The 27,080-nt window shown below is 31.8% G+C and overlaps 3 protein-coding genes and 3 non-coding genes across 7 annotated transcripts in view; 5 read left to right on the forward strand and 1 right to left on the reverse strand.

Moving 5' to 3' along the window:
- The first annotated feature begins 463 nt into the window (after positions 1–463).
- On the forward strand, positions 464–5,703 carry LOC132750682 (uncharacterized). Its single transcript, XM_060740695.1, has 7 exons — positions 464–827; positions 1,084–1,174; positions 1,675–1,793; positions 2,332–2,416; positions 3,010–3,107; positions 3,601–3,727; positions 4,458–5,703. The coding sequence occupies exons 1-7, from the start codon at positions 664–666 to the stop codon at positions 4,518–4,520; spliced, it is 747 nt and encodes a 248-aa protein (XP_060596678.1). The 5' UTR covers positions 464–663; the 3' UTR covers positions 4,521–5,703.
- A 13-nt stretch (positions 5,704–5,716) lies between these two features.
- Positions 5,717–16,350, reverse strand: LOC132750681 (uncharacterized). The gene is made up of 9 exons (XM_060740694.1): positions 16,227–16,350; positions 14,742–14,850; positions 13,951–14,258; positions 13,404–13,534; positions 12,397–12,499; positions 10,285–10,416; positions 8,851–8,936; positions 7,198–7,284; positions 5,717–5,962 (listed from the first exon to the last, which is right to left on the reverse strand). The coding sequence occupies exons 2-9, from the start codon at positions 14,848–14,850 to the stop codon at positions 5,866–5,868; spliced, it is 1,053 nt and encodes a 350-aa protein (XP_060596677.1). The 5' UTR covers positions 16,227–16,350; the 3' UTR covers positions 5,717–5,865.
- Positions 11,087–11,159, forward strand: Trnat-agu (transfer RNA threonine (anticodon AGU)). Its single transcript has one exon. It is a non-coding gene; the product is annotated as a tRNA-Thr (tRNA).
- On the forward strand, positions 11,482–11,554 carry Trnat-agu (transfer RNA threonine (anticodon AGU)). The gene has a single exon. It is a non-coding gene; the product is annotated as a tRNA-Thr (tRNA).
- Positions 12,128–12,200, forward strand: Trnat-agu (transfer RNA threonine (anticodon AGU)). The gene has a single exon. It is a non-coding gene; the product is annotated as a tRNA-Thr (tRNA).
- Positions 16,351–16,531: 181 nt separating the features above from the next.
- LOC132750683 (tRNA endonuclease ANKZF1-like) overlaps positions 16,532–27,080 on the forward strand; it is a 29,271-nt gene continuing 18,722 nt past the window's right edge. Inside the window, exons 1-7 of one of the 2 annotated variants that reach the window (XM_060740697.1) lie at positions 16,532–16,669; positions 17,069–17,246; positions 17,637–17,749; positions 18,406–18,502; positions 19,795–19,958; positions 21,075–21,170; positions 22,110–22,225. In XM_060740697.1, the coding sequence (XP_060596680.1) occupies positions 17,084–17,246; positions 17,637–17,749; positions 18,406–18,502; positions 19,795–19,958; positions 21,075–21,170; positions 22,110–22,225 (749 nt within the window). In that variant the 5' untranslated portion in view covers positions 16,532–16,669; positions 17,069–17,083. The remainder of the gene's footprint in view (positions 16,670–17,068; positions 17,247–17,636; positions 17,750–18,405; positions 18,503–19,794; positions 19,959–21,074; positions 21,171–22,109; positions 22,226–27,080) is intronic. The other variant, XM_060740698.1, reaches the window with a different exon arrangement.

Raw genomic sequence — 27,080 nt, forward strand, 5'->3', positions numbered from 1 at the left:
ATAAAGGTATCAACAATCAGTGATATCATCTGATATTCAAAATCACGTGAAGGAAGGATAAATTTATGAGTGGTCACATTTGGGTATACATGACTGTATAAATATATAACGTGCATATAGATATGTGTAATAGATTATAGAATTCTGGAAGGTTATTTGGCCCACTATATACGATTGAAAGCTTGTTTAACCAAAGCAGCATTAATTTTATATGTTTTACAGCAGTCGTGTATATAGATGATGTAAACGTCACGAGTATCCAATGAAAATCGGTGTTACAAACGTACAGTGTAATATAGTTGATTATAAGATAATAAATTTATGATATTGTATATCTATACATTTTATATGCATCAACATGAATATACAAATTATACGTGCCTGAATTTCAATCACGTGATATATAAAGACAATTATGTACTGACATGCCTATATTCTCAACAACAGTAATGCTTCGTAATATAGAGGTATTAATTAATGCCTTTATCCCATGGAAATAATGTATGAATCACGTGCGATTTTTTTATTTCACACGTTATGTATAATAGCAATGTATAAATAATGATACAGACAGTATTATTATGTTAAAAAGCGGATTTTATACTTTATTACTCCTCAACTAAAGATCTCTTTAATTGTGGAACTCATAAAATAAACCTAAAAATGGAGAGCGTAATCTCAATCTATATGATAGTTTTCCTTATTTACGGACAAACATTCGTTAGTTGTAAACAATGTGTAAAATATAATAACTGTGCTTGTATATTTGATGATGGAAGTGGAATGATAGATCTAAGTACCATTGGTCGTAAAGACGGCACTGCCACGTAAGTAATTAGCAGATATTAGTCATTTGTTAGACGTCATCAATGAAGAAAACAAAATGAAAATAATTCGGAGAAAAGAAATATTTGGCTTATCTGTAAAAAGCTTGTTATTGTTCTTCTTTCTTCTTTCTTCTTCTTCTTAGATTTGTGTTCAGGTCCATGACTGAATTTTGTTTTGAACTACATATAGATTGTTAACATCATCAAAACTTAACAAAAATGATATTATGTTTAATTCTTATTTTTATATTAATAGGTTTTTGGACCATGTGTCAACCTCTGATTCTAACTGGTACTCATTCAACCCATGTGGGTCTTTCAGCGAAGTTTCGTGTTTGAATGTTGCCGTGAGTGTTGTCCCAACAACAGACCAAATACATTTTCTAAACTCTAAATTCTGTAAAGCTATATCTGATGAAATATTTTTATGAAAATTTAAAAATAGTAAAATTATATTGTTTTAATAACTTTATGGTTGTTTCATGAAATATTTTTTAACATTGAATGTCTATGTAACTTGAAAAAATATGAATAGTGTACGTAAACAGAAGGAAAATATGTTCTTGAACCAAATATTCTGCTGCTATTTCTAGTAGGTATGACGATGTTTACAGACATGTACCTCTAGCTTTTCAATAAAATATCCCGACAATGTTTTTCCATTCTAGGTATTCTGTATACATTGTAATCACAATATACACAATTATTTTACAATCCACAAGAAGCAAATACATAGCTTTATGTACTTGAATTTATCGAAAATGTAATTTACTTTATTTAACTTTTTTAATTTAATAATTTAATCATATTTTAGGCTTAAATAATTTGACCTATTTCTGTTTTGTAGGTATGCAAATTTGACCCACTTAACTACATTTTTATTGATGCAGGGGTAGCCGACAAAGTTTCTTTCAATTACAACGGGATTTCAGTTGTAGTCCAGTATCAGAGTAAAGATGGCAAACGGTTTACATATTTGTTTTGTCAATAAAATCTCTCGGAATAGTTGTTTAAAGTTTAAAATTGCAGTAAAATAGAATTGCTATTTTATCTCTCCGAATTGCCATTTAATTAACTGTAATTGCCATTTAGTACAAATATTGCAGCTATTATGACGTCAGAGTCCTAGGTTAGTAAGAAATTTCTCAGCTCGGTCAAATCTCAGGTATTTGATTGGTCAGAAACTGACACAAAATGTACACTGACCAATGTAAATCCAGAGATTTAAGACAAAGTATTGTAACCTTGATATCAGAACTGGTTATTTCCAGGAGGTGGGCCTAAAAGTGTTTTTAGAAATAACAAGAACTTGTTCTACAATCGAATTTGAAAAAATATGCAATATAAAGCCCCATAGACATCATTTGAACACCGCTTTCTTGTCTAGGCTTATTTTTTACTCATGGCTGTTCTTGGTCTTTTAGTTATAACATAACGGGTTTAAAATACTGAATATAATTATTACGTTAGTAATTGATGCGACATTTTCTTTCTCTTCTTGTAGAAATACTTTTGTTACACTGGTTTGTAATCCGTCAGCCACAAAACCTTCTCTAGACGTTATTGGTGAAACAGTTGCTGGACAATACGTACGAATTATATGAGCCGCGTCACGACAAAACCAAAACATAATGGGTTTGCGACCAGCATAGATCCAGACCAGCCTGCGCATCCGCGCAGTCTGATCAGGATCCATGCTGTTCGCTATCACTTTCTTTACTTGTTATAGGGTTTGTAAGCGAACAGCATGGATCCTGATCAGACTGCGCGGAAGCGCAGGCTGGTCTGGATCCATGCTGGTCGCAAACGCATTACGTTGGTTTTGTCGTGACGCGGCTCATATCTATTTTCTTCAGCATTGCAATGAAAGACTGTTGCGTATTCGTCACATTAAGGATAATTATATTCTCTAAGTAGAAAAAAACAATAAATTTAGAATGTTCACTTATTCAAATACATATTGGAATAGAAAAAGGTAGCTATGAAATATTTATACTGGTAGAGAAGAAACTGGCCAGAATCTTATCATAATTTTTTTCGCTCTTATATAAAACGGAAAATCTTTCGTTTGATTTACAAATGATGGAGCAGGAATTGACATAAGCGATTCTTATATACAATGTAGATATTTTTTTTATATTTTACATGAGTACATATTAATTTTGTTTGGGTTTTTTTCTAGTACATGACACTGACATCTAACGCCGCGTGTCCTGTGACAGCCCCAGACATAGTTGAAGATGACGGCGGCCTCAGTACTGGTTCTGTATTGTTAATCATGTAAGACATTTGTAAACTGTTTGATACATATTTTATCACGGTCATACCTGTGCTGTCTATACGACGCCAGAATAATGGATGATTTTTGACTGTTAATTTAATCTGAGATGACGTCATACGCGTTAAGTTAAACTAAGCAGCGTAGTAGCAGTATTTGTCTGGATTACCTGCCCTTTTCTCTTCCTTCAGACGGGAACCAGACTATAGCAGTATTGGCGTGTCAGTGAGAATAAAAATTCCTTTTTAACAGTAGACTGTCCTTATTTTAGTGAATATTATGTTCGTATAGCTTCATTACTAAATATATTGAACTGGGTGAATAAACTTTTATGCTCACTATCTAGAGGCTTGCATGATAAAATGTTATTCATTTAACTTGCACTCGAACTTTTGTTAAAAAGATTCTTATATATCACAATATAATCACACTATCAATACAAAGTAAAAGACCGGCTAATAATGAATTTAAAAGAAAACTACTATTTTTCCTCAGATTCTTTGTGTTGCTGTTTGTTTACCTTGCGGCTGGTATAACATTTAATAAAGTATGGCGTGATGTGAAGGGGCTAGAGGTACTGCCTAATGTTGATATGTGGACATCTCTACTGGCACTGATCAGGGTATAAGTCTTATTTGAGCCGCGTCACGACAAAACCAACATAGTGCGTTTGCGACCAGCATGGATCCAGACCAGCCTGCGCATCCGCGCAGTCTGATCAGGATCCATGCTGTTCGCTTACAGACCCTATAACAAGTAAAGAAACTGATAGCGAACAGCATGGATCCTAATCAGACTGCGCGGATGCGCAGACTGGTCTGGATCCATGCTGGTCGCAAACCCATTATGTTGGTTTTGTCGTGACGCGGCTCATTTTATATCTTATCTTATTTATAAATTCCTTCAACGTTACTTTTTACAGTACATCATAGCTTTTTTCAAATGAATCTGTAATAAAGGCGTTTGAAAAATTTAGAATTTTGTATCGGTAAAAATTTATTATCACGTGCACTAACTTAATACCTTTGTAATATACTAGTAGTTTCTACTTAAATAGTTCGTAATGTCCGTAATGCATTTTGCTATTATATATTGCAAAAGATAGGTACATTTGTATTTTGTGTTTTTTATGCTTTGATGTTTTTTTACCGTGAGAATATTTTTGTAGTCTGCTCACGATAATAACAAATAAAACGTATGCCAAACAAATGTAGATTAACGAACATGCACATCTTTAGATTCTTGTCAACAAATGGACTATTCCAAATTCAAAGCACATGTGCGAGTCCATTATACAATATAGCGGTTGTGGGACAACTTTGGAGGTTTGTTTACTTTTATATTATTTTCAGGATGGTTGTGCGTTCAGTTTGGCAGCTGTATGCAGGAAACGTTCCGTGTACATGTCACTGTAGTAAATGTGTCAGCGTCTCAAGAGGCGCACAACGTTCATTATTCATGCGCCAATAAAATAGTCCATTTCTTTCTTCGGATTTATAAACATGTCGAAAATTATCGTAAATCTTGTATTTTGATAAACATGCTAGATTTCATATATATTATACAGAATTATATGTATTATACAAAGGGAGACAATTTTGGTTTGAACGACAGGGACTTATGTAACTCCGATAAAGATCCGACTTATTTACTAGGAAACAATTATGATAAAATATTCTCGAATTATTCTTTAAGGACCACGTAAAAACTTCAAAATAATTCGAATAGTATGCAGGTTATAATGAAGAATATATAGGAGAAAAAATGAAAGGTTGCAGGGAGAAATGAGTCGTAATTCAACAATGTGCTTGCTCTTGGTGTTCAAAGATCTTCACGATTACGGAGGAGATAATTTTCGGTATCAACTTATGGTGGATATAAATGTGAAAGGGTTGGACCTCATCTTGAAGAGAAAGAGTAGCTTATAGTTTTGAGGTCTGGATTCTAAAGTATCCCAATCCACTTCATCTAGAAGCTTTAGTTCACGTTGTCAAGCAAATCTAAAACCGCTATTAAAGTGGATGCAGAATTCTACTTTGACTAAACTTTAAAGCCTGTAGGAGCGTATGAAAGCGACCAGTGCATACAAAGACCAGGTACATCTGTGCCATCTGATCATGGTCTGCACTGTTTACTATTTAGTCGTTACTTTTTTTTTTAATTTTCTCAAGAAATGATGTATAGTTTTGTCGAGAATGAAAAATGTACAAATCTATTAAAGATTTTTAGCCTGGTAAGTATTAATAATAGTTAAATCAGTTGCTGATTGTCACAATTTGATCTATCATAGTCAGGAAAAACGACTTATTCTACATCTAGATATCAGTCATCAGCGAGTGAAGATCGTGGATACCATTGACTCAAACTGTACAAACCTTGCCTATCACATTGTTACCATCTTAAAGAACTGTCAATATTGATTTCTGAATTTAAGACTTTTTAAATATTAACTGATTAAAAGTCTTCTAAATAATCTGGAAACAAGACAGTTTGTTAACTTATTCTTTTATTATTCTTATTAACTACTGGCTGGTATTGTTTGGCTTCTGATATAATCATGCTGATGAAATTGTCTGAATAAAAAACGGAAGAATTCTGTTGTTTTTGTTTTTAATATAACAATGGCAACAGTAACCCAAATATTTCCCCAAGTTTTTGTTTACATTTTCTAGCATGTTTTTCTATATTTCATTATTCGTCCTCTGCCACGTAAACAAATAAAAGATGCGAAAAAAAAATCATCATAGAAATCATGGTATGTCATGCTGTGTTAGATTTCTTGGCTTCTTTAATCTGTTCCCAATACCTATTTACTTCAATGCCTTCCCAATGTTGGTTGTTCAGGGGTTTCATATGCCTGAAATATACAAATCAACCTGCTGTGTATGCCTTACTTCCAGGCATGAAACAAAAAAATGTTCGTTCACCGATTAACTGATATATAGAAAAAGAGAGCAATAAAGAATCCTTAAAGAACGCACAAAACGACAAAATTGAAAATGCGGCAGGTTCGGTTTGATTGAGCCTGTTCATGAACAGTAATGGAAAGTGCAAGTTACCGTCCATGCCCTCTTGCACCAGCTTAAAGCAGTATTCAACATTTAATATGAAATGGTAAAATTTGGAATTTGAAACATCAGCAGATACGGCGGTTATCATGGAACCTTCAATGTGACACGTTAGTGCCATGAAAAGTGGCGTATGGTCCCCAAGTAAATGAATGCGTACGATAGGTGGAACTAAACGAATTGGAATTTTGGAAGGGAATCAGAGGTTATGAAGTCTAAAAGTCTAAAATATGAGTTATTGAGACTAGCTGGTCAATTGACTTTGAATCACCTGCCCTAAATATAGATATAAATTTTAATACTACTCAGATACGTTGATTTTGTTTTCGGAACGCAGGTTTTTATCCTCTTAAATGCAAATGCCTCAGAAGCGAATAAATATAAAATGCAAAGGCTATATATTGTGACTTTATAGTTTATACACATAGAAAAAGTATGTCAGGTATCACAACGCAGGGACTGAGCTCATTTTTCATGTATCGTAACACAAAGGTTGTGCACAACTATCATGTTTAGAAACGCAAGGGTTGAGCGCAATAGTCATGTTTCATAACACAAGAGTTGAACGCAACTGGCATGTTTCGCAACACAAGAGTTGAGCACCTGTATGTATTTATGTATCTATCATTCATGCAACACAAGTGCTTGGTGTAATTTTCTTTACGTTCATAGCTGTCAATTGTCTGCTGTGATCAATACATTGCATATCTGCTAACATATTAGTTGTCATACTGCAAGTAACATCACATTGAATGTATATCTTAACTTTTGCCATACCTGCATCTAGAACATGGTCGCTGTTCTTTTGTAGATAACGGTGTTGCATAAACAAGGGTCTTTCGCATATTTCTAAATGTATTAAAATAACTTGTGATCATAAATTGAAACCAAGTGCTAGGTGTAATTTCCTTTACGTTCATAGTTGTCAATTGTCTGATGTGATAAATAAATATGATACAAATGTATCTCTGACATATATTAGTTGATCATACTCAATGTAACATCATCTAGAATGTATACTTACTTTTGCATGACCTCATCTAGAACGCTCTGTTCTTTTGTAGATAACGGTGTTGCCATAGAATCAAGGTTCTTTCGCATATTTTCTAAACTGTAAAAAATAACTTGTGATCATAAAAATATACAAATATAAACAAGAGAGTCGTGAAGGTTTGTGTTGTTTTCTCTCTATATTCGTACATGTTACCACCCATACTCCCATAGGAACTCTTGAACAGGACCGCATATTGCGGCGCATAAATCCGAATCCGTACCGGCTTTACATTTAGTTTGTCCGACCTTTGAATATCTTTTAATATTATGCGAGCGGGTGGTCTTTAATTATCTTATCTCAATTTAATATGATCTGCTAATTTAAAAATCAGTCAAATTTACGGTATATTGAAAAAAGAAAAGGAGTGACATCCGCCATTTGCCGCAACGTTCGGCGAACGTTATCCCCCTTGATATGCTTGAAAACGTTGCGGCAAATGGCGGATGTCACTCCTTGTCTTTTTTTATAATACCGTAAAATTTGACCAGTTTTAAAAGAGACAGAATGGGTTCAATTGATAATATATTTTTTGAGTCCATACACTCGGATAATACTAAAAGATATTTAGATGTAGCAGAAACGTTTTTAAAAACCGTTACACGATCGAAAATATACGCCGCAATCTGCGGTCCCGTTCTCGAGTTCCTATGCATACTCCCATTCTAACAAACTTTAGAGACACATTATCCCTTAGAAACGATTATATTTATCCATTGTATAAAAAGAGCGAACATGAGTTAAATAGGTTTAAAAAATAACGGTTACAGAGCGTATAAGATGCTTATTACCTGAAAAAGTAACTTTGAATGTGAGAACCATGCGCCATTAAAGTAGCAAAATGAAGCAAAGAAGTATTTTGACTTCAATACAAAATACTTAATCACCAAAACTGCATTTATAGCCAAAAGGCAACATATGGAAATATATTTCAATTAATACGGTAGTGAGCAACATTTTTGAAACTATAAAAGGACACAAAATAAAATGACTTTGCGAAAAAGAAAAATCTTGGGCATAATAGGCTTTTAAAAAGACGAGCAGACGAGCGGACGTTCTCATAAGACTTCAACTATTCCTTTAATCTTTCTTTGATATTTTTAACATCACATTTTTTCAAAACCCTTTCGTATACAAAAGCAACCCCACAGTTGCGATAAGTACGGAACGAGCATGTCAAGTTGTCCCTAAATGTCTACTGGGCATGTACGAACAGACAGACAGACGAACAGAAGATGAACAATAAATGATGACAAAAACTCACATTGGCATGTTTTTCCCCTGTCATTTCTGTCATTTAGACATTTGCATTGCAATACTTTGACATTGACTAATAAAATATATTATTATAAAGATGTAACTATACTATAAATTTGAAAATGTAAACTTTATCTTTAGTAAAATCATCAACAAAAAATTAAACAATTGTAAAAATTAGGCCTATATCTATTTATATTATCATTATTATCATCATCATCATTTAGACATTTGCACTGCAAATACTTTGACATTCGACCTACATATATTATTATAAAGAATGTAAATATCATCTATACAAACTTTGAAATTTGACCTGTTATCATATAATAAGATGCAATAACAATTGACCAATCAACATGTAATTACCTGGCTGTACTAACGAGTGTTGTAGCAATACCTGGTTGACTCACTGTAAACTTCAAGGCAAGTCTAGAAATGTCAACATCTCTCTCCTGAAACAAAATCATGTACATGTTTATTTATCTATCACTTGGCTAAATTAGTTTTATTTATTTTTTTACTTTAATGATAGTTTCCTTTTAAAGACTCATCGGGTATCTGAGAACCATTCTTGCCATTAATAGAAAATACTGCAGACTTGGTTTGATTAAATCTTCTCTTTGACGCCGAAGTGGTACAATTACCCCCCCCCCTCCCACCCCCCCGGACACCGGCTACAGCAGAAAGGCAACATTTATATGTAAAATGATGTTCAAAGCATCTTCATTTATCGGGTATCATAGAACCTTGTCAATCAGGCAAACAAATTATATAACGTCTAATCATTAAATATGTACTTGTACATTTTTTACAAGTTTTTCATTATTTTACATTTAGTTCGTAGTGATTTGTCAAACATTCTCCTAAAGATAATATGACAGTAATATATAAGTAATGCAAGATCTTGATGTATTATAAAGCACGTTTATTATGTAAATGAATCAAACAAAGCAGATATTTAATCTATGAGTAAGAGTCATAAATTAGTTAATGGTGTTTTATTGACCACGTGTAGCCAAATAAACAATGATACAGAAAAGAATAAAAGTGCTACTGTTTGAGTAAAATAGAAAATGAATAAATGGTAAAGAATTGTTCATGTGCTTGATAAGATCTGTGTCTCACAATAAGACTGTATTATGTATGATAGGACTTGTGTTAACGGAATTATAGATTAAGCAATAAAAACATGCTTTGCATTTGACTAGAATATGATTACGGAATGTGACTTATACATGTATTTAAATATATTTGATTTGTTGTATTATGTATGACGATGTATTTTGTACAAGTGTGAAATAAGTTTCTGTTCTGTTATGTATGTTAAAATAAGAATTAGCTTAGACTCCGTCTTAAAAATAATGACATTAATTACAGGGATTCTACTGAGATTTTTTGTTGTTGAATTTTGAATGAAAGTCTAATACACTTTTTCGAGATTTGTGTTTCCGTTGTTAAATGATCAAACACACGCCCCCATAGAAGCATTAGTAAGCTTTGGAAACAGCGCCATTTTCCATCTAATATTTTAAAATTTTATAAATCTATACTGGTCTATGCTATGAGTCGTAGAAAAAAGTCTATGTAACTCTATGATAAGATCTATGGCATGGAACACCACTCCCAAACCTACCCCTGTAGAGGAAATAGGTGCATGTTGCCGCTCTAACGTCCGAAACCACGCGGCACGCCTGTTTAGGCCTACCCGACACGCCTGTTTGTACCAAAGTGGAGCCTCTGTAACTTAAAATATGTAATAACTTTCTTTTGTTTATAAATGCAATACGAATAAAGTTATACCCTGCAATACGTCGCCGCATCTCGGCATACATCTTTGATATTTTGTTGAGCCGGGTGCCATGCTGGAGCACCTCTGTTTGAAAGTAGTCCCATGCTTATTGCGGAAGCATTTATGACGCCTACCCCTTGTTCCTGCAATAAAAAACCGTTTTAACCATTACTTTGGTTTGTTTCTAATTTTGTATATATAAATGGCATGCTCTGCATTGTATTTAGAGACGCCCAGTATTTTTAGGGGCTCAAATACCATTAGCCAGAAATTTGGCAAAAATTAGTATAAAGTCTGATCTTAAAATAAAAGGTGGTCTGACTTTAAACTAGTAGCATAAGCAATTTTTATATAAGTCAGCTTTAATACAATGAGTTATTGTATACACCTACTATTTCAAGTATATTGGTGATATGATTTGAGACTGAAAAGTTCCATGTATGTATTTTGGACAGAACTACATAGAAATTTTGCAACAATGCGATTCAGTTTGCCAAATCTCATGCAATAGGTTGCATAAAGGCGTTTGCATCGTAAGTCCATATGTAATTGGTTCTTTGAACAGCGGTCTTGTTTGGTATGAGTTTAGCTGTAATTTATTCAAAAAGGTCTGGTATTAAAAGCAATTTGGTTCCTGATGATCAAGGAGTGATCAATTTTTGATAATTTAACCATTATTGGCATGGCAAATGTGCCGAACGCCTGTATCTCAAAACCGGTGACTTTTTCTGAAGAGAAAGCGTATGGACATTTAATTAAAAAAAACAATTATCACATGATTTAAATAAATGGTTCAGTGGATCTAATAGATATGGCTCCATAGCTCAGTGGTTAGAGCGCCTGTCTAGTAAACAGGAGGTCGAGGGTTCGATCCCCTCTGGAGCCTTTTTGTGACATTTTTTATCAAATAAATAAAACACTAAGAATAAAGTTTTGAAGTAATCCATTTGAAAGTGACAAAAAATTGACTTTGAAGTGAGCTTCTATCTCAAAAGGTCCGAGTAAAAAGAAATCTACAAACATTCGGCCCCATAGCAATAATGGTTAAATTATCCTAGTATTAGATATAGGAAATCTATCCAACCGGGGGATATATTTTGTTCATTGTTACTGTTTTAAAAATGATTTTTATTAAACGTGTTTAAAGTACTTTAATAACTTATGACTTTATTAAAATTACGCTATTTAAAAAAGCAGGAAATAGATATGGCTCCATAGCTCAGTGGTTAGAGCGCCTGTCTAGTAAACAGGAGGTCGAGGGTTCGATCCCCTCTGGAGCCTTTTTGTTGTTAATTTTCTTGATTTTGTAATTAGTAAGACACGTTGATAATAATTGTGTAATAGTTTAAAGCCCAAAATGTAGCAAAGCCTCTACAATGCAACACTCTTTTATAAACAAAGATGTTGGTTGTTGCTGAGAGAGGCTAATGTCTTACTTTGATAAAAATTGATACTGCCGTTGTAAAGATGTTAATGTTTTACAGAGCGCTGGTCATTCTGCAGATGATTCACTATAAAACGTGCAATAACCGGGCATTTGTTTCATTAAAAAGTAGCACAAGAAGCAAAATATATTTAAAATACTAGTAGCAGGTCTCCTTTATGTAAATCATGTACATGTATTCACGTGGGGCATATATTAATGTTTAGATCCACATCTCAGTGGTTGGGAAACGAACCATTCGAACCTTTTTATTGATAATTTATAAATAATTTGAAAGCCATATAATGAATATATCAAAATACCTAATCAGGAAATGACTAGTATTACAATAGTTCAGCAAATCATCCAAAATTATGTTCTGTAAAGAGCAATATCTTGTAAAAGAAACATAACATTATTAGAAAAACATCGGCTCCATAGCTCAGTGGTTAGAGCGCCTGTCTAGTAAACAGGAGGTCGAGGGTTCGATCCCCTCTGGAGCCTTTTTGTTTGTTTTTTGAAATATCTAATGACTATATATTATTTAACTTTCTTTCAAAAGAAACACACAATGGCATAAGAGCTACGGTATTTTTTCATCTTTAAAAACCCTTTTACTTCTTACGAAATACAGAAATAAAAGCTGGTGTAGAATGTGTATAATGTATTACTGTCTAAAAAATGTATTTAACGAACTTACCTTGAAAAATGGCATATATTCTTGTAGAGCATTGTCGTTCATACAACCTCTACAGTATGTTAATATAGTGTCTATCTTAACTTGGCTTCTTGTTAGCACTGTCCTGAAATATATAAACAAATACATGTACTTTCCTAACATTGACCAGTGTAATTCACTGCTTCCTGAAATATGCTGTAACTCAAATATTGTATAATACGTCGTTTTCCTGAAATATGGTGTAAATACGGCACTTTCCTAATACATGAATACTAGTATGGTGTAATACGTTGCATTTCTGAAATATGGTGTAATATGTTACATATCTGTAATATGGTGTAATATGTTACATTTCTGAAATATGGTGTAATATGTTACATATCTGTAATATGGTGTAATATGTTACATATCTGTAATATGGTGTAATATGTTACATTTCTGAAATATGGTGTAATATGTTACATATCTGTAATATGGTGTAATATGTTACATTTCTGAAATATGGTGTAATACGTTACATTTTTGAAATATGGTGTAATACGTTACATTTCTGAAATATGGTGTAATACACGCATTTCTTCAATTATTGTGTAATACAATACTTTCATAAAATATTCTGTAATACACCACGTTCCTGAAATATGATGTAATGCGCTAATTTCTTGAACAGTAGTGTAATACACTACTGTCCCGAAATGTTGTATTATACACCAAGATGTAATAACTGTTGTACTGGCATGTAGTGTAATACGCTACTTGTCAGAAATAAGATGTAATACAGTACAGTCCTGGAATATGTGAAGAACACAAACAGTATGATGTATTTATAATACAAAACTGTCCTGAAATAGATGTTATGTTTCCGTTGTTCTGAATTATAACAGCACAAGATCGATTGATAGATTTTCGACATGAGCAAAGTATGCTTAACTCATTCATTGTTAAGGCATTAAGTAACATTTACGGTGCGATAATTTGGAAATGACACTTATCTATATGTAACAAAATGAAGAACATTCTTAATTTACTTGAAATTCTCCAGAGGATATCCGGTTATACCGATGAACTTTGCTTTCCCGGAGTCTTTCACCTTCTGTAGTGCTGGCAGAGTCTCGTTAATGATGATGTCTAGACTGGGGGCAAATTCCATATCATGAACCTTTAAATAATAAATAAAATCCTCGCCTGATGTACATTATTTTGTGAAAGATAAGCTAAAGGTGTTAATTTATTCATTTTCAAAACGTTTTGCTAAAAACGCAAGTATTATAAGCGATACGGTCATAGAGAATTGTGTTTTATAGCCTACGTTACTACATTTAAAGCATGTAAATTTAGAAAAATTTACAAACAAAAAGAAACTTATTGTAAAACAATCAGACTCCCCTTCTTATTACTAAGTGGCCAAACTAGGTCAAATCTCTTTGATATGTCTTTAGAAACTTGCAAGAATATTACGCACATATAAATACGTCCAACATCACTAAAGCATGTATTGAAAATCTCCGAGAAATTTTATTTCTGCCTTAAAGGAATTGTTTCTATTATCGCCATAGAGATAAAATATAACTCTACCTGAATAACATCCACGTAGTCTAGTCCCAACCTTTGTAAACTCTCATCAACGCTTCGGATCACTCTTTCAGCACGGAAGTCGAACATTTCCGTCGGGTCAGGTAGATACCTGCCAACTTTTGTCGTCAGGTAGTAACTAGAACGAGGGATATTCGCAAGGCCTTTCCCGAGAACGGTCTCAGATTTCCCGTGCCCGTACCACGGTGCAGTGTCAATCAAGTTGATCCCACTGCGCACGGCAAGCTCGAGAACTTGCAAGCTTTCTGTATCGTCTGTATCACGGAAAACGCTCCCGAAGGAGGAGGCACCTTAAACGTTAGATTGAAAAAAAAAGTTTTTTTAAAATCATAGCTGCAATCCTCGTGGAATATCGGGTATTTTATTGTGTACTGCATGTTTAAATTTTAACCTGCTGGATCCCGGAAATAGTTAGCCTTTGGACTCAGTATAGAACCTTTACCATCTGCACATCCGTGTAGTATGACAAGGCTTAGTAGTACAACAGTAGCTCATTTTTTGTATCCCTAATACTTTGGATGAATTAAAAGAAGGGCAAAACCATAAGTTTAAGAGTTAATAAAGTGGTGTTTTGAAGTGTTCAATGGCGATATGTTTTAAAGTAAATACTTTCTAATTAAAATACCGTAAATGAGCGAAGTTTCATAACAGGCACTTGAATTTTAAGACTCATGAATATAAGTTTAACTATGATGTATACATGTATATATGCCTTATATTACATACATGTACAAGATAGATATTTGAATAAGAAGCTATAATATTATTATTACCTAAACTAAGAGCTGATACGGACATCCCTGTGTTACCTAGTAGGTTGTATGTCACCTTTGACACCGCTGTGTCGTCATGGAAACCCGTTACATAAGTCTTTTGTTCCATCTATCAAACAGTAAAAACAACACACTGAACAAATAGATCAATAATTGATACGATCGATAGGTAAGCGTAAATAATTATTTAACGATGTACATAATTGATTATGACTGTTATATGATTTTGATATCTGTTGTGGGCCTTTAAACAATGCAGACGATCGATGTTTATTCAGTTTAAAAGATATGTATAGTCTCTTGGCTTTTATATATATACTACACATATTTTGTAATATTTTAAACTTAACTAAGCTGAAATATACATGGATATGCGTCAGCCTGCGTATCCGCGCAGTCTGATCAGGATCCATGCTGTTCGATATCAGTTTCTCTACTTGTAATAGGGTTGGTAAGCGAACAGCATGAATCCTGATCAGACTGCGCGGATGCGCAGGCTAGTCTGGGCAAACCCATTATGTTGGTTTTGTCATGACACGGCTCATATATTGTTAGGATATCGTTCAAAACACTTAAACAAATATCTTGATTGTGTTTTGATTTTTTTTTTAACTTTGTTAACTATAAAATGTTTTATACTGAAAATAGCATAGATTTTTACTCCGTACAGAAATATGGATTGAACACATTGCAATATATTAGATCTATATATAGAAGATTGCATTACATTCAGCCATAGCATAAATAAAACATGCACAACTTCGCTTGATTAAAGTATTCATTGATATCATTAACTTTTCCCCCTTTTTTAATCTTACTCATCTGTTGTATACGTATCTTTATTTGATTTTCACCTCAAGTTTAATACACGTTTAAAGGATCGATATGTAATTGAAGCCTAGCTTGTACATTGTAAATATGGGAATTTATAACAAATATAGATAATCTATGTGTGCATATGTGTCCCACATTATATCGTTTATTTTACACGATCGTTTTAACAGCACATAGTACAAGTTGAATATATTTCAAAGAAGATGTATGTTAATGGTCTTATAATTGCTGTATTCATTGCTATTACTGTATACATAATGTAACATGGAACTCGTTGGTAAAAAACAGGTGGGTACAATGAATATATACACGTTCCTGGTACAAACGAGGAATATATAAGCGTTGTTTTTATATTAGTTTAAAAACACATATAGCTAATAACAGCACAGGCTCACATATAAAAAGAAAAAACTTGAGCACAAGTATGGTAGCCTTAAAATTCATTCTGAGTGCGTTAAAAGTTAAACAGAATATAGTATATATGAAATATTTTTTCAAATCGAGTTATTACTGTGAATACAAAATTAAGTTATCATAGGATTAAATGCATATGTGTGCGTCAATAAGGTACAACATACTGTGCAATATTACGTATGTACGTGTATTTAAAAGTGAAATGCATATGTGTATAGAAAAATATGAACAACTTACTGTGAAAGTTTGACAAAATATCCACACTATTAACTGACGATGTTTCGCTGTATAACCTATATATACAAATATTATCTATATAAAATCTACTGATTATATTGACACAAAGGTAAACAGATCTCGAGCTGGACTGGCCTTAAACCATCCACAGAGCCTTCTGTTTATTTTTAACTTTTTTTTATTAACTGTAAACTCTATTAATAATATAATTGCCTGGTTTAACTAGATAAACTATTAGCCTGTACTACAAACAGTTTACCATTGATATTTATATGTATAGCTATCGAGACGACAATGCAATTAAAACCATTCGTGTGATGATTATTATTACCCAAGATGGCTGCGCCCATGTAAAAATATGTCGCAAATATTTGCAATATTGTAATTTGTTTGAGTGTGTTTCATGATTGACGATTTCATTTCATTTTGTCATTACGAGGAAGGTGAGCATAGAATTTGATTAATATTATAGAATATAGCGATTGTCATATTTTTGATAAATAACGTTATGATTCTAGATAGCTGAAATACAGAAAAAATGGAACAGTTGAAATAATTTACAGTTACATCATAGACAACTCACTGTAGAGATAATTTAGTCTAATTATTAGGGTTTCGTACCCAGTATTCTTTACCAGCCAGGTGGCAATCTGTTCAGATTAACCATACAGACATTGCGAATCACAAAATCGAACTGGACAGGAATCATCTAAAACAAATTACAAGTTAAATCTAGATATTTTGGCGACTTGGTCTGACTACTGACAACTGGTTTAAGATTGATTTTCTTATGTTATTGAAAAGTTTGTCAGTTAACCATTGAAATATTATAATACTTTTAGATTTAACAGATAACGATGGCTACAAATTCACCAAAGAAGTCACAAAGGGTGAAGCCAAAAACTTATTCAACATGCTTGTTGTACAACACCAAAGAGGCCCAAAGCAAACTGTCCGGCATCATCTTGGCAAATTGTAATCCAAACCTGAAATCAAAAGTTCAAGATGTGGTGAATCCAGGTAAGGACTAAAATTTGTCTTTAATCCTCGGATGAACAGTTTGAAAAATGATAAACTCATTTTTTTAAACCTCAGATAGGTTATGACATTAATTAAGTAGTAAATCAGTATAAAGTATTAAACAAATGGTAATGATATTTGTTTTACATATAGATAAGTGTCTTTGACATAATGATCTAATTTCAAAATGAATCAAAATTTCTATTATAAATTACAAAAAATTCTTGTTGACTAAAGTAATCTCAGTTTCACAGACAATTGAAATTATTAGTTGAGAAACTTCACATTATCTTATCTCAATCATAACTGTGATTTTCTCCCTCAGAAAAAGGAAATCAAGAGTCTTTATTTCTGTATATTTACCAAAATTAAGCTGATTTTTTTCCGCAGTTGTTGAAGATGTTCCAGCAACAGAACCAGAACTAGTACCTTTGCAGTTAACAGTGTCAGAGAAAATGTCCTGCAACTCTTGTGATGCTGTCTTTGCTCACAGAGTGGAACAGGTAAAACTAACAAATGTTTCTATGTCTTGTTTAAACTTTACACTGCTAGAACTGAAAGGACTTTAGCCTTGTCACCAGTATAAAGTGACATTTTTGCAGTTTGACCAGGCTCTACAGTCTATATTGTATTCATTTTGATCTTGATATCTCTTAATGAATAATGGAGAACTCAAATTCAATGTCTTTTGATTGAAATATTTTTCTTGTATGAGCTAGCTGGTTTTAAATGTAATGTTGGATATATTGTTACAGAGCTTGCTTTTGATATTATGAACCAAAGTGTTTGTCCAAATTGCTGGTACAAATTGCTTATTCCATATTTAGTTATTTGTATTTCATATAAAGAAACCTTTGCTTGTTCAATGCTTACCATGTCATTTGACAGTTTTAATGATAAAACTATATCTGCCTTCATTGCATTTAGCTTTATTTACATTGTGACTTGAGTCACATAAAGTGTATATTAAAAAACATGCAGCATTGGTGCAGTGTCAATAGAGTCTATCCATTAATGCATGCTTTGTCCTGTGTTAATGTGCACAGTTTTTATGCAAGAATAAATACTCATACATGTATATACTTGGTGAAGTGAGAGGTTGCATTTTAATTGCAATTTTGCAAACATGGAATGAATGACATTTTCATTTATATTGTAGAAGAGGCATTACAGATCAGACTGGCATAGGTATAACTTGAAACTACGACTAAAGGGTAAAGAAAAAGTTAGTGAGGAACAATTTGAAGATATATCTGGTAAGCAACAATTAATTTTAATAAACACATTAGACTAGTAATCTAAGTATTGCTCGCCATAGTGTCTATTCTAGAAATTCAAATATAGGGGTGAATTTCCCCCCTCACTTTAAAAAAGGGCGAAATTTTCAAAAACAAGAGGTGCCAATAAAATGAACAGTAATTGCATAATATTTAACCAATTTTGTTTATATCAAGCCAGGAACTTTTTGTTACTTAATAATTCTTTAAGTTAATTACTGTTAGCTTAACCTTTTTTCAAATGACCAGGTCCAGTATTGTTTCAGAGTACAGTTGTACATGTATATTATATAAATACCCCTGTTAGCTATCAGCAGCCATATATTCAGTTGTAGGGCTAGATATAATAGTATTATCTAACTGTACATACCCTGAGCAGAATTCTTTCCTTTGAATCATTAATCCACACTTGGTAAGAACATGTTTAAAAATTGTGCATGAACTTTGAAAAATAGTGGGATCCAGCAGTATCGTTTACTAGAATAAACTCTGTGGCTCCGTGAAATAAAACCTCGAGGGAGAGTTGTTATTTCCTTGAGCAAGAAACTTTAATGTTCATTGCTTAGGGTTGGTTCCAGGAATGGTAAGAAAATGATAAAGTCATTTTAGATTGCAATTTGACCTTCAGTATCATACAGTTTCCCATGTATTACAACCGATGATTGAACAAGTTTTGAAGCTAGAACAGAAACCAGCCTCACTCATGACATATAATATAATTTTCTGGAGCTCCTCTCATACTCCATTTTTCCTCCACAACTATACAATATGATAAATAGAGGATATTGAATGAGTGTAAGTTCAATACTGAATTTATTGCACGAGTTGAATAAAATAATATTATGCGAGCCTCTGGCGAACATAATATTATTTTATTCAACAAGTGCAATAAATTAAGTAGTGAACTTACACGAATTTAATATTCTATTTATCACATACCCAAATTAAATACCGTTTAAAGTGAAATAAGAGTCATTTTTCATTGAAGCGCCTATAGTATAACGCTAACATTTAGCGTGTCTTTACACTATGTTTGTGTAACGCTATTGACGTCACGTCAAAATATATGCACAGCCGTGCAATACCATTTTTACGGAGTTGCAAAATCGGCACGGGTGTGTGATAAATTGGTATAATACAATGTTGTTTTTCTTCACAATGTATAGCACTTACGTGTATATTTGATACTGCATTTTTATATTCTTTTGCATGTGGTAAAGAAGAGGTTTATTTTGTGATAGTTGCTTCTGAAAAAGAATTATCAATTTCAGGAAATATATCCAGTCTGTCAGGAAGTGACTCAGACACAGACGCAGACACAGATACAGATAACCAGTCTAAAACAGGAAGTGGTAAAAAACTGCCTGGTTCCCAGCGTAGACATGTATACTCTGGCAATACAAGTACTGACAGTGACAGTGAATCAGGAAACCAGGTAATTATCTCTTCGTCCATTTTATGAGAAGCCAAAAGCTAAAACAAGACAGAAATTAAACAACAAAGTTGATATATAACATCCATGTAGAGTCCTGTCTCAAGTTTTTTTTATTTCAACTTCAATGACACCTTGTGGCAGTTTCAATAGATAAGAATAGAAAAAAAATAAATGTTTATCTTGTCTATTTCAGTGAAAAATTCAAGGTATAACAATTCTTGTAATCATATTGTGCAAAAACTTGAATGTAGCCCATAATTCAAACATTTTAATAGGTATCAATATGAATCTTGGAATACTTGCTGCAGTTTTAAGATAAGGGACATTATTCTGAAATCTTTACTTTTGGAGTTAAGCCCCTTTTTAACTTCAAACTTTTGTTGATATTAGTTATTGATAGCTATTGCCTTAAACAAATGACGGTCAACACTGCATGCAGTGCTCATGTTTTTTTCTCAGTAATCTTTAGTCAGAAAAAGTACTTTCTTGGAACTTACCTGCTTTAGAAGGATTAGTTATGCAATTACTTGCAGTCTTGATATAAGATCTTGTACATGAATGCAAAGTTATGTTAATTTTATATAAAAAGAGGTCCTAACAAAATTATATAAAGTAGTAAACTACATAATTATATAATGCTTGTACATGACTTTAGACTAATGTTAATTTTATATAAAAGGAGGTGTTAAAATAAAGTTATATAAGGTAACTGCATAATTGTTCTGAATATGAAATGTTTTCAGGATTATCTCACTAACCTGGGCTTTAACTGCTTTTAAAATCAGCAACTTAGAATTAGAAATGTTAAGTGACCAGTAATGCAATATCAAAATTTAAAATTCTTCAGCAAATTAGATACAGCCTGCTCACAAGTGCACAGATGTTAGGGGTGACCTGTATATCTAATGTCTGGTCACATATATTTGCTGCTGACATTACAAGTGATGTTTCACAGACAATTTTTCCAAAGGGATAAACAATTATTTCATGAATTGTATAAAGATGTAAAACATATATTTGCTGCTGGCATTACAAGAAATGTTTCATGGAAAATTTTACTGTAGGAAAAAAAAGGAGTTTAATTTCATGAATTGTATTCGGATATATATTTTTCAGTATGAAGAAGTGGCTAGAAGACTACCAAAGGTATATTTCAGGAATAAAGATGGTGATTTGTTATCAATTTACAGATGTGTTCTATGTCATAAAAAGGTAATTAGTACTAGTCCTAAATTACCATGGTAACCCTTACACTGCTGTATTTGTATAATGGACTTGCCTTGTTTTGAATTTGGAACTATCCATTGTCAAAAGTGATTATAGAATGGTTGTCTTAGATACTATGTTAACCATTACACTGGTTGATTTGTGTTTTAGACAGACCCTTCCTTTAAGTTGAAACATTACGTTGTAAATTTGTGAAATTAAGCCTTACCCAAGCTGGTACTCAAAGTGATTATCTTTTGCCACCATTGTAGAGAAAAGTCAGTCTGTTTATCAGTGCAGTCTTACCAGGCTCTATACTGTTGGCTGACAAACTTTAAACTTTATTTTGAAAGTTGTTAATTGGTTACTTTCCATGCCCAAACATTGGTAGATTATTTTTGCCTTATTGTCTGTCTTTTAGATGACAACTTCAACTTTGACCACAATCTCATCATTTCCTTTATACTAAGACACTGCATACTTCTCAGCAAAATTTTATTTTGACATACAAATGTATTTAAAATATATGTACAATGTATGACATTACTTCTGAAATTTCTATAGAATAAAAGTTTTGTTAGAAATATGAAAATCTAGTGTAAATTGCACCATAACTGTTATTTATAAATATATTTGACTTATACTTGAATACAATTTGCCATAGAACAAGACCTTGTGTCTGTTCTGACTTTCTTTCTAAATTTCAGAAATGTTGATCAGAACTATGTTATTTCATATAAAATAAATTTTGGCATGGGGCATTTAAGACAAAACATTATTTCAATGAAATGTAATGGTACATTTGTCAGAAAAACAAGTTGTTTAATTTATATGTGTGAAACTTTTAATGATTTGTTAAATGTAATAGTGATGTTCTTGACTATGAGTTTCTAATGTTTTGTTTATATTACTAATTTATTAATTCTGCATATTTTTGTGTTTCAGTCACATCCAAGCCAGCAAGAAGACATTGTTACCTTGGCAACAGGGATTCCTGATCAGATGAACTGGGCAGTTTTTATGGCTGCTGGTGGGCATTTTGCTGGTGCTATCTTTAACAAGTAAGTTGGGATAAATGTTGTTGTTTTTCTGCAGTAGACTGTAGTTTCACTTTGACTTCTGGTATATTCACTGGCTATTCACTGTTCCTTTCCCCTGTATATGTAGGACAAGGAATCCATGTGCCCATTTACAATACAACTTTAAAGGGACTCAACTGGGTTTATTTGATGTGACTGAACTAAAAAAAATGATACTTAATACAATTTGATGTAGGTAAACATGTATACCAATCACATGTATGCAAAATTTCAGGTCATTCACTCACTAGGGTTTACCAGATTAATCATGTTTATTGTCCAAATTTACCTAAAAGTAAAAACCATTTAATTAAATTCTTTTCACTCAGTCAGGCAAAGGATTCCAATAAATGTCTTATTTTAATTTTTCAATTCTGAGTATATTTCTTTCTAATCTTCTTATTATTTCTTTCTGTTTTAAGTGCCCCAGTTGATCTATTCAAGATTTTCAAATTTAATTTTTCTAGGCTGTTGGATCTTTTGAAATAAGAAAATTTGATGAATATTGAAATAAAATTATTGTGTGCTATAACAATACATTTTTACTCATTAAATGTGGAAACTTGGCAAACAAGTCAGGTATTCAAGGTGATATGTTATTTCTAAGCATTGATGATTAATGTATATGAGCAGCATTCACAGAATACACATAAATTATCAAGCAAAATGCTCAAAACCAGGTTTACCTCAGCCAAGTATCTATTTTTAAAACCTTCAGAATACTGGAAGCCAATGTGATAACCTTTTGTCTCCTGTATAGAGCCAGACCAGCCTGTACTGTGCTGGTTGACAAGGCTCTGCTGTTTGTAGGTCAATTTTTGTATTTTGATATTGAAATCCTTTCTTATTTTTAGCTCGACTATACGAAGTATATGGAGAGCTGTCCTACTCGCCCCGGCGTCGGCGTCCGCGTCCACGTCCAGATTTTAGATTAAAGTTTTGGTGCAGTAAAATATTTTTCACTATAACTTTGTCATTTCTTAAGGTATCAACTTCAAACTTCAAATATATGTTCCTTATCATCAACCACATCTTATGTGACAAGGTTCATAACTCTAGCACCAATACTTTCAGATTTATCTCCCCTTGAACTTGGAATTTTCCTTAAAAAATACTATTTTTTACTGATACTTCTTTATTTCTTAAGGGATCAACCTCATACTTCAAATATATGTACCTTATCATCCTCCCTATCTTATGTGACAAGGTTCATAACTCTAGCACCAATATTTTCAGATTTATCTCCCCTTGAACTTAGAATTTTCCTCAAAAAATACTATTTCTTACTGTTTCTTCTTTATTTCTTATTGGATCAACCTCATACTTCAAATATATTTACGTTATCACCATCCCAATCTCATGTGACAAGGTTCATAACTCTAGCACCAATATTTTCAGATTTATCTCCCTTTGAACTTAGAATTTTCCATAAAATTTATTATTTTTTACTGTTACTTATTTATTTCTAAAGGGATCAACTTCATACTTCAAATATATTTATGTTATCATCATCCACATCTTATCTGACAAGGTTCATAACTCTAGCACCAATATTGCAAGAATTATCTCCCAATAAACTTAGATTTTTTTACTATAAAAATGTTATTTTTTATTTTAACTTTTTTATTTTTAAAGGTATCTACCTCAAACTTCAAATACTTATTCGTTATCATCAATTACATTTTATGTGACAATGTTCATACCTCTTGAAGCAATATTTACAGATTTATCTCTCTTTGAACTTAGGATTTTTTTTAAGAAATATAATAACTTCTTTTCTTTTTAAGGTATCTTCTTTAAACTTCAAATATATATTTCTTGTCATTACACAAATGTTGTGTGGCAAGGTCCATAACTCTAGCATGACTATTTCTAGAATTATTCCCCTTGATCTTGGAATTTATGTTAACAAATGTTATTTTTTACTATAACTTAATACATAATTATACATAATTGATTTTGCTTTCATAGTTTTGTCCTCCTTACTGCGTCCAGTATTTTATTAGTCGAGCTTCGCTGTCTCCTGTGACAGCTCTTGTTAATGTACTGCTGGGCAAATCTGTTATTAAAAAGTTAAGATAATGTTATTAAATATATGAAGATAAGGTTTTAAATATTGGTGAAATAATATTTAGTTTGTGACATAATTAGCTATGACTTAGCTGCATGCAATCTACAACATTCTACTTTAATACATTTAGAGTTTATGCTTGAAATTTTACTTTTTCTATGCTAGTTTTTCCATACACCTTATTTCTTTTAAATGTTTGGTTTCCTCCAACACCTACAAACCCCTACAAAAACGAATATGAAGCAGTTATTGTTTGTTGTTAAAGTTTTTCTATAGAAATGGTTTTGAATCTGACACATCTGAAGTTAAGTTTAATAATATTTTGTTGCATCTATCACCGTTATCATTTACATAAATACATGGGTTACTTGAATAATACAAAAACAAATATTCACAAACAGATATATATGGTGCAAATGGTCGGGCTACAAGTTATGACAACATTAGCAACAGCCCTCCCCACATCATTTTTCAAGATATCATTTATTCCAGTACTTTTCATGTAGATATTTTTATAGGCTTGATAAGAAAAATATAAAATATGTTTACTGTTATTAATTAATTAATAATTTATACAGGGGGAAAAGTCCTTTATGAAGAAAACAGGAAGAAAAAAACAACAACAAAAAACCAAAAGAACAAAAAACAACAACAAAGAAACGCCAGTCTAAAAATACTTATAATACTAAGAAAAAAAAATAAAAAAAACAACAACAATGGTGATTGTTAATATTATTATCATCAAAATATTTCAGCTTTTAGTGTATACATTGATACAGTATATAGTTAAAAACTCTACCAAACTCCTGGTTCTATGATTTCATTGTGAATAATCACATGCACAGTTATTTACATGAATCAATTTACTTTCAAACATTTAAATAAATCAGCACTTTTTATCCATCAATAATATCTTTCCACTTAGATTAAAGGGAAGCAACTATAGTAATACTCAAAATTCAAACTTATCTGTATGCTCTCCCTTGCCCTTTTACATTTAAGCATGATAAATTTTAAGTGTCAGTAGTCAAAATGTCATAAATATGTGTGTGTATTTATATGTATGTCTATATATGTGTGTGTGGTATGTTGTATATACTGTCTGGTTGTTTTTGTTTGTGTGGTTTTTGTACATGCAGTTTTGCTTATTCTGAGATGACATAATATATGTATATCTTTGATTTTTACAAAATCCCCTTTTTTCCCTAATAGTAAGTACCAGATGTGTTTAATTGAGTTAAGCATGATCTTTTAACATACTGTTCTCTCAAAGGATGAAATAGAATAGTATACTTTGAAAGCATTACCTGTGAATAATTACTAGTGATCTGAAAATTTAGAACAATGTATCACTATTCAGTAACAAATCCTTATACTGACTTGTCTAATCTCGAGATTATACATTAGTAATTTATCATTTATTTATTCATTCAAAAGTTATTTATTTATGTTATTTTTGTTCCATTAATTTATTTTCATTAATTGTTTATTTATTTATTTATTTTTTATAATAATTTGTTTTCCAAATTCTCAATTAATTTTTCTAGTTTTCTTTGTTTTAAAATTATGTTAGGCCTAAAATGTATTTCCAACTTGGTTACATCTGAAGTCTTTATAGAAATGTCAGATACAAAAAAATTAAACCTTGGTGTAAAACATTAGATAGTACTTTTTACCAACAATATTATCTTAGAAATAAGATTATAATTATTATTCAAGAACCTATAATTTTTATTCATACTTATATGTTATGTTTTGATCAGTTTTGAGATGCAACAAGAGAATTCCAACAAGAACACTGCATACAGTGCCAATGCTCCTCTGTCAAAAGAAACAAATAAAAATTAAAGAAATAATTAGAAAATAATTACCAGAGTGTTATGGTTGTCATGTTCTTCACATCTTAATTAAAATAACTTTGTATTGTGAATATTTGAGATATTAGCATTTATATGTACAAAAGTCAGAAGAAGAAAAGACAGGAATCAGGCATTTGACCTATATAAATATTCAAAAAATAAAAATATTATGTATGTAAATTTTCAATTTGATGTTTGTATCAATTTTTGAACACTTTTTGTGTTTTTCTTTATATTTTTTACATCCAAATTACATGTAAACATCTTAATTCTTTATAAAATTTGCTACACTCAAATTTAAAGCTACTTTTGCACAATTTTACAGATTAATGTAACCAATTTGAGCAGTAGATCTATAAATAGATTATACTGTAGTGTTCAGTACTATTTTAAGAACATATCTGGAAAAACTGGGAAACCTAAAAAATAGATTTTAACCTTGGACGTTGAATATGTTTCTAATAATTCAAAAATATTACCTTAATTTCATATAAATTTTCCTTACATTAGAGATATTATTAATTCAAAACTTTAATTTAATATTAACTAATTCAAAATGAGTGTTCAAGAAGCAAAATTTCAGTTTAACTCTAAATCTAAAAATAGAACATGCATACGGAAGACAACTACACATAGAACAGTAATTCTTAAAATTATTATTTCATTTATGTTAATAAAATAGAAAAATATTTAAGCAATATTTAGAGACAGTTATATAACTGTACAAATTTACTTTAATATTCTAAATTCGAAAATCAAAAACACTTGTTAATTTAACTGTATTTTAATAAATATTCAAGTATGCAATGTATTCAATTTATAAAACTAGTAGATTGTCATAATAGTAAAGATACGATATATATACCAATAAAGTTTCTTCATAACCATGTGGTCCGGAGTTAGCTGG

This window comes from Ruditapes philippinarum, unplaced genomic scaffold, assembly GCF_026571515.1.
Source record: "Ruditapes philippinarum isolate M1 unplaced genomic scaffold, ASM2657151v2 ctg2983_1_1_1_1, whole genome shotgun sequence".
NCBI classification, from domain to species: Eukaryota; Metazoa; Mollusca; class Bivalvia; order Venerida; family Veneridae; genus Ruditapes; species Ruditapes philippinarum.

Coding starts and splice junctions, on each gene's coding strand:
- LOC132750681 (XM_060740694.1), bottom strand. CDS start 14,850: ATGGAACAAAAGACTTATGTAACGGGTTTCCATGACGACACAGCGGTG. Junction 14,259..14,741: donor CGTATCAGCTCTTAGTTTAG/GTAATAATAATA, acceptor CTAACGTTTAAG/GTGCCTCCTCCTTCGGGAGC. Junction 10,417..12,396: donor AATATATGCCATTTTTCAAG/GTAAGTTCGTTA, acceptor TTTTTATTGCAG/GAACAAGGGGTAGGCGTCAT.
- LOC132750682 (XM_060740695.1), top strand. CDS start 664: ATGGAGAGCGTAATCTCAATCTATATGATAGTTTTCCTTATTTACGGA. Junction 3,108..3,600: donor GGTTCTGTATTGTTAATCAT/GTAAGACATTTG, acceptor ATTTTTCCTCAG/ATTCTTTGTGTTGCTGTTTG. Junction 3,728..4,457: donor CTCTACTGGCACTGATCAGG/GTATAAGTCTTA, acceptor TATTATTTTCAG/GATGGTTGTGCGTTCAGTTT.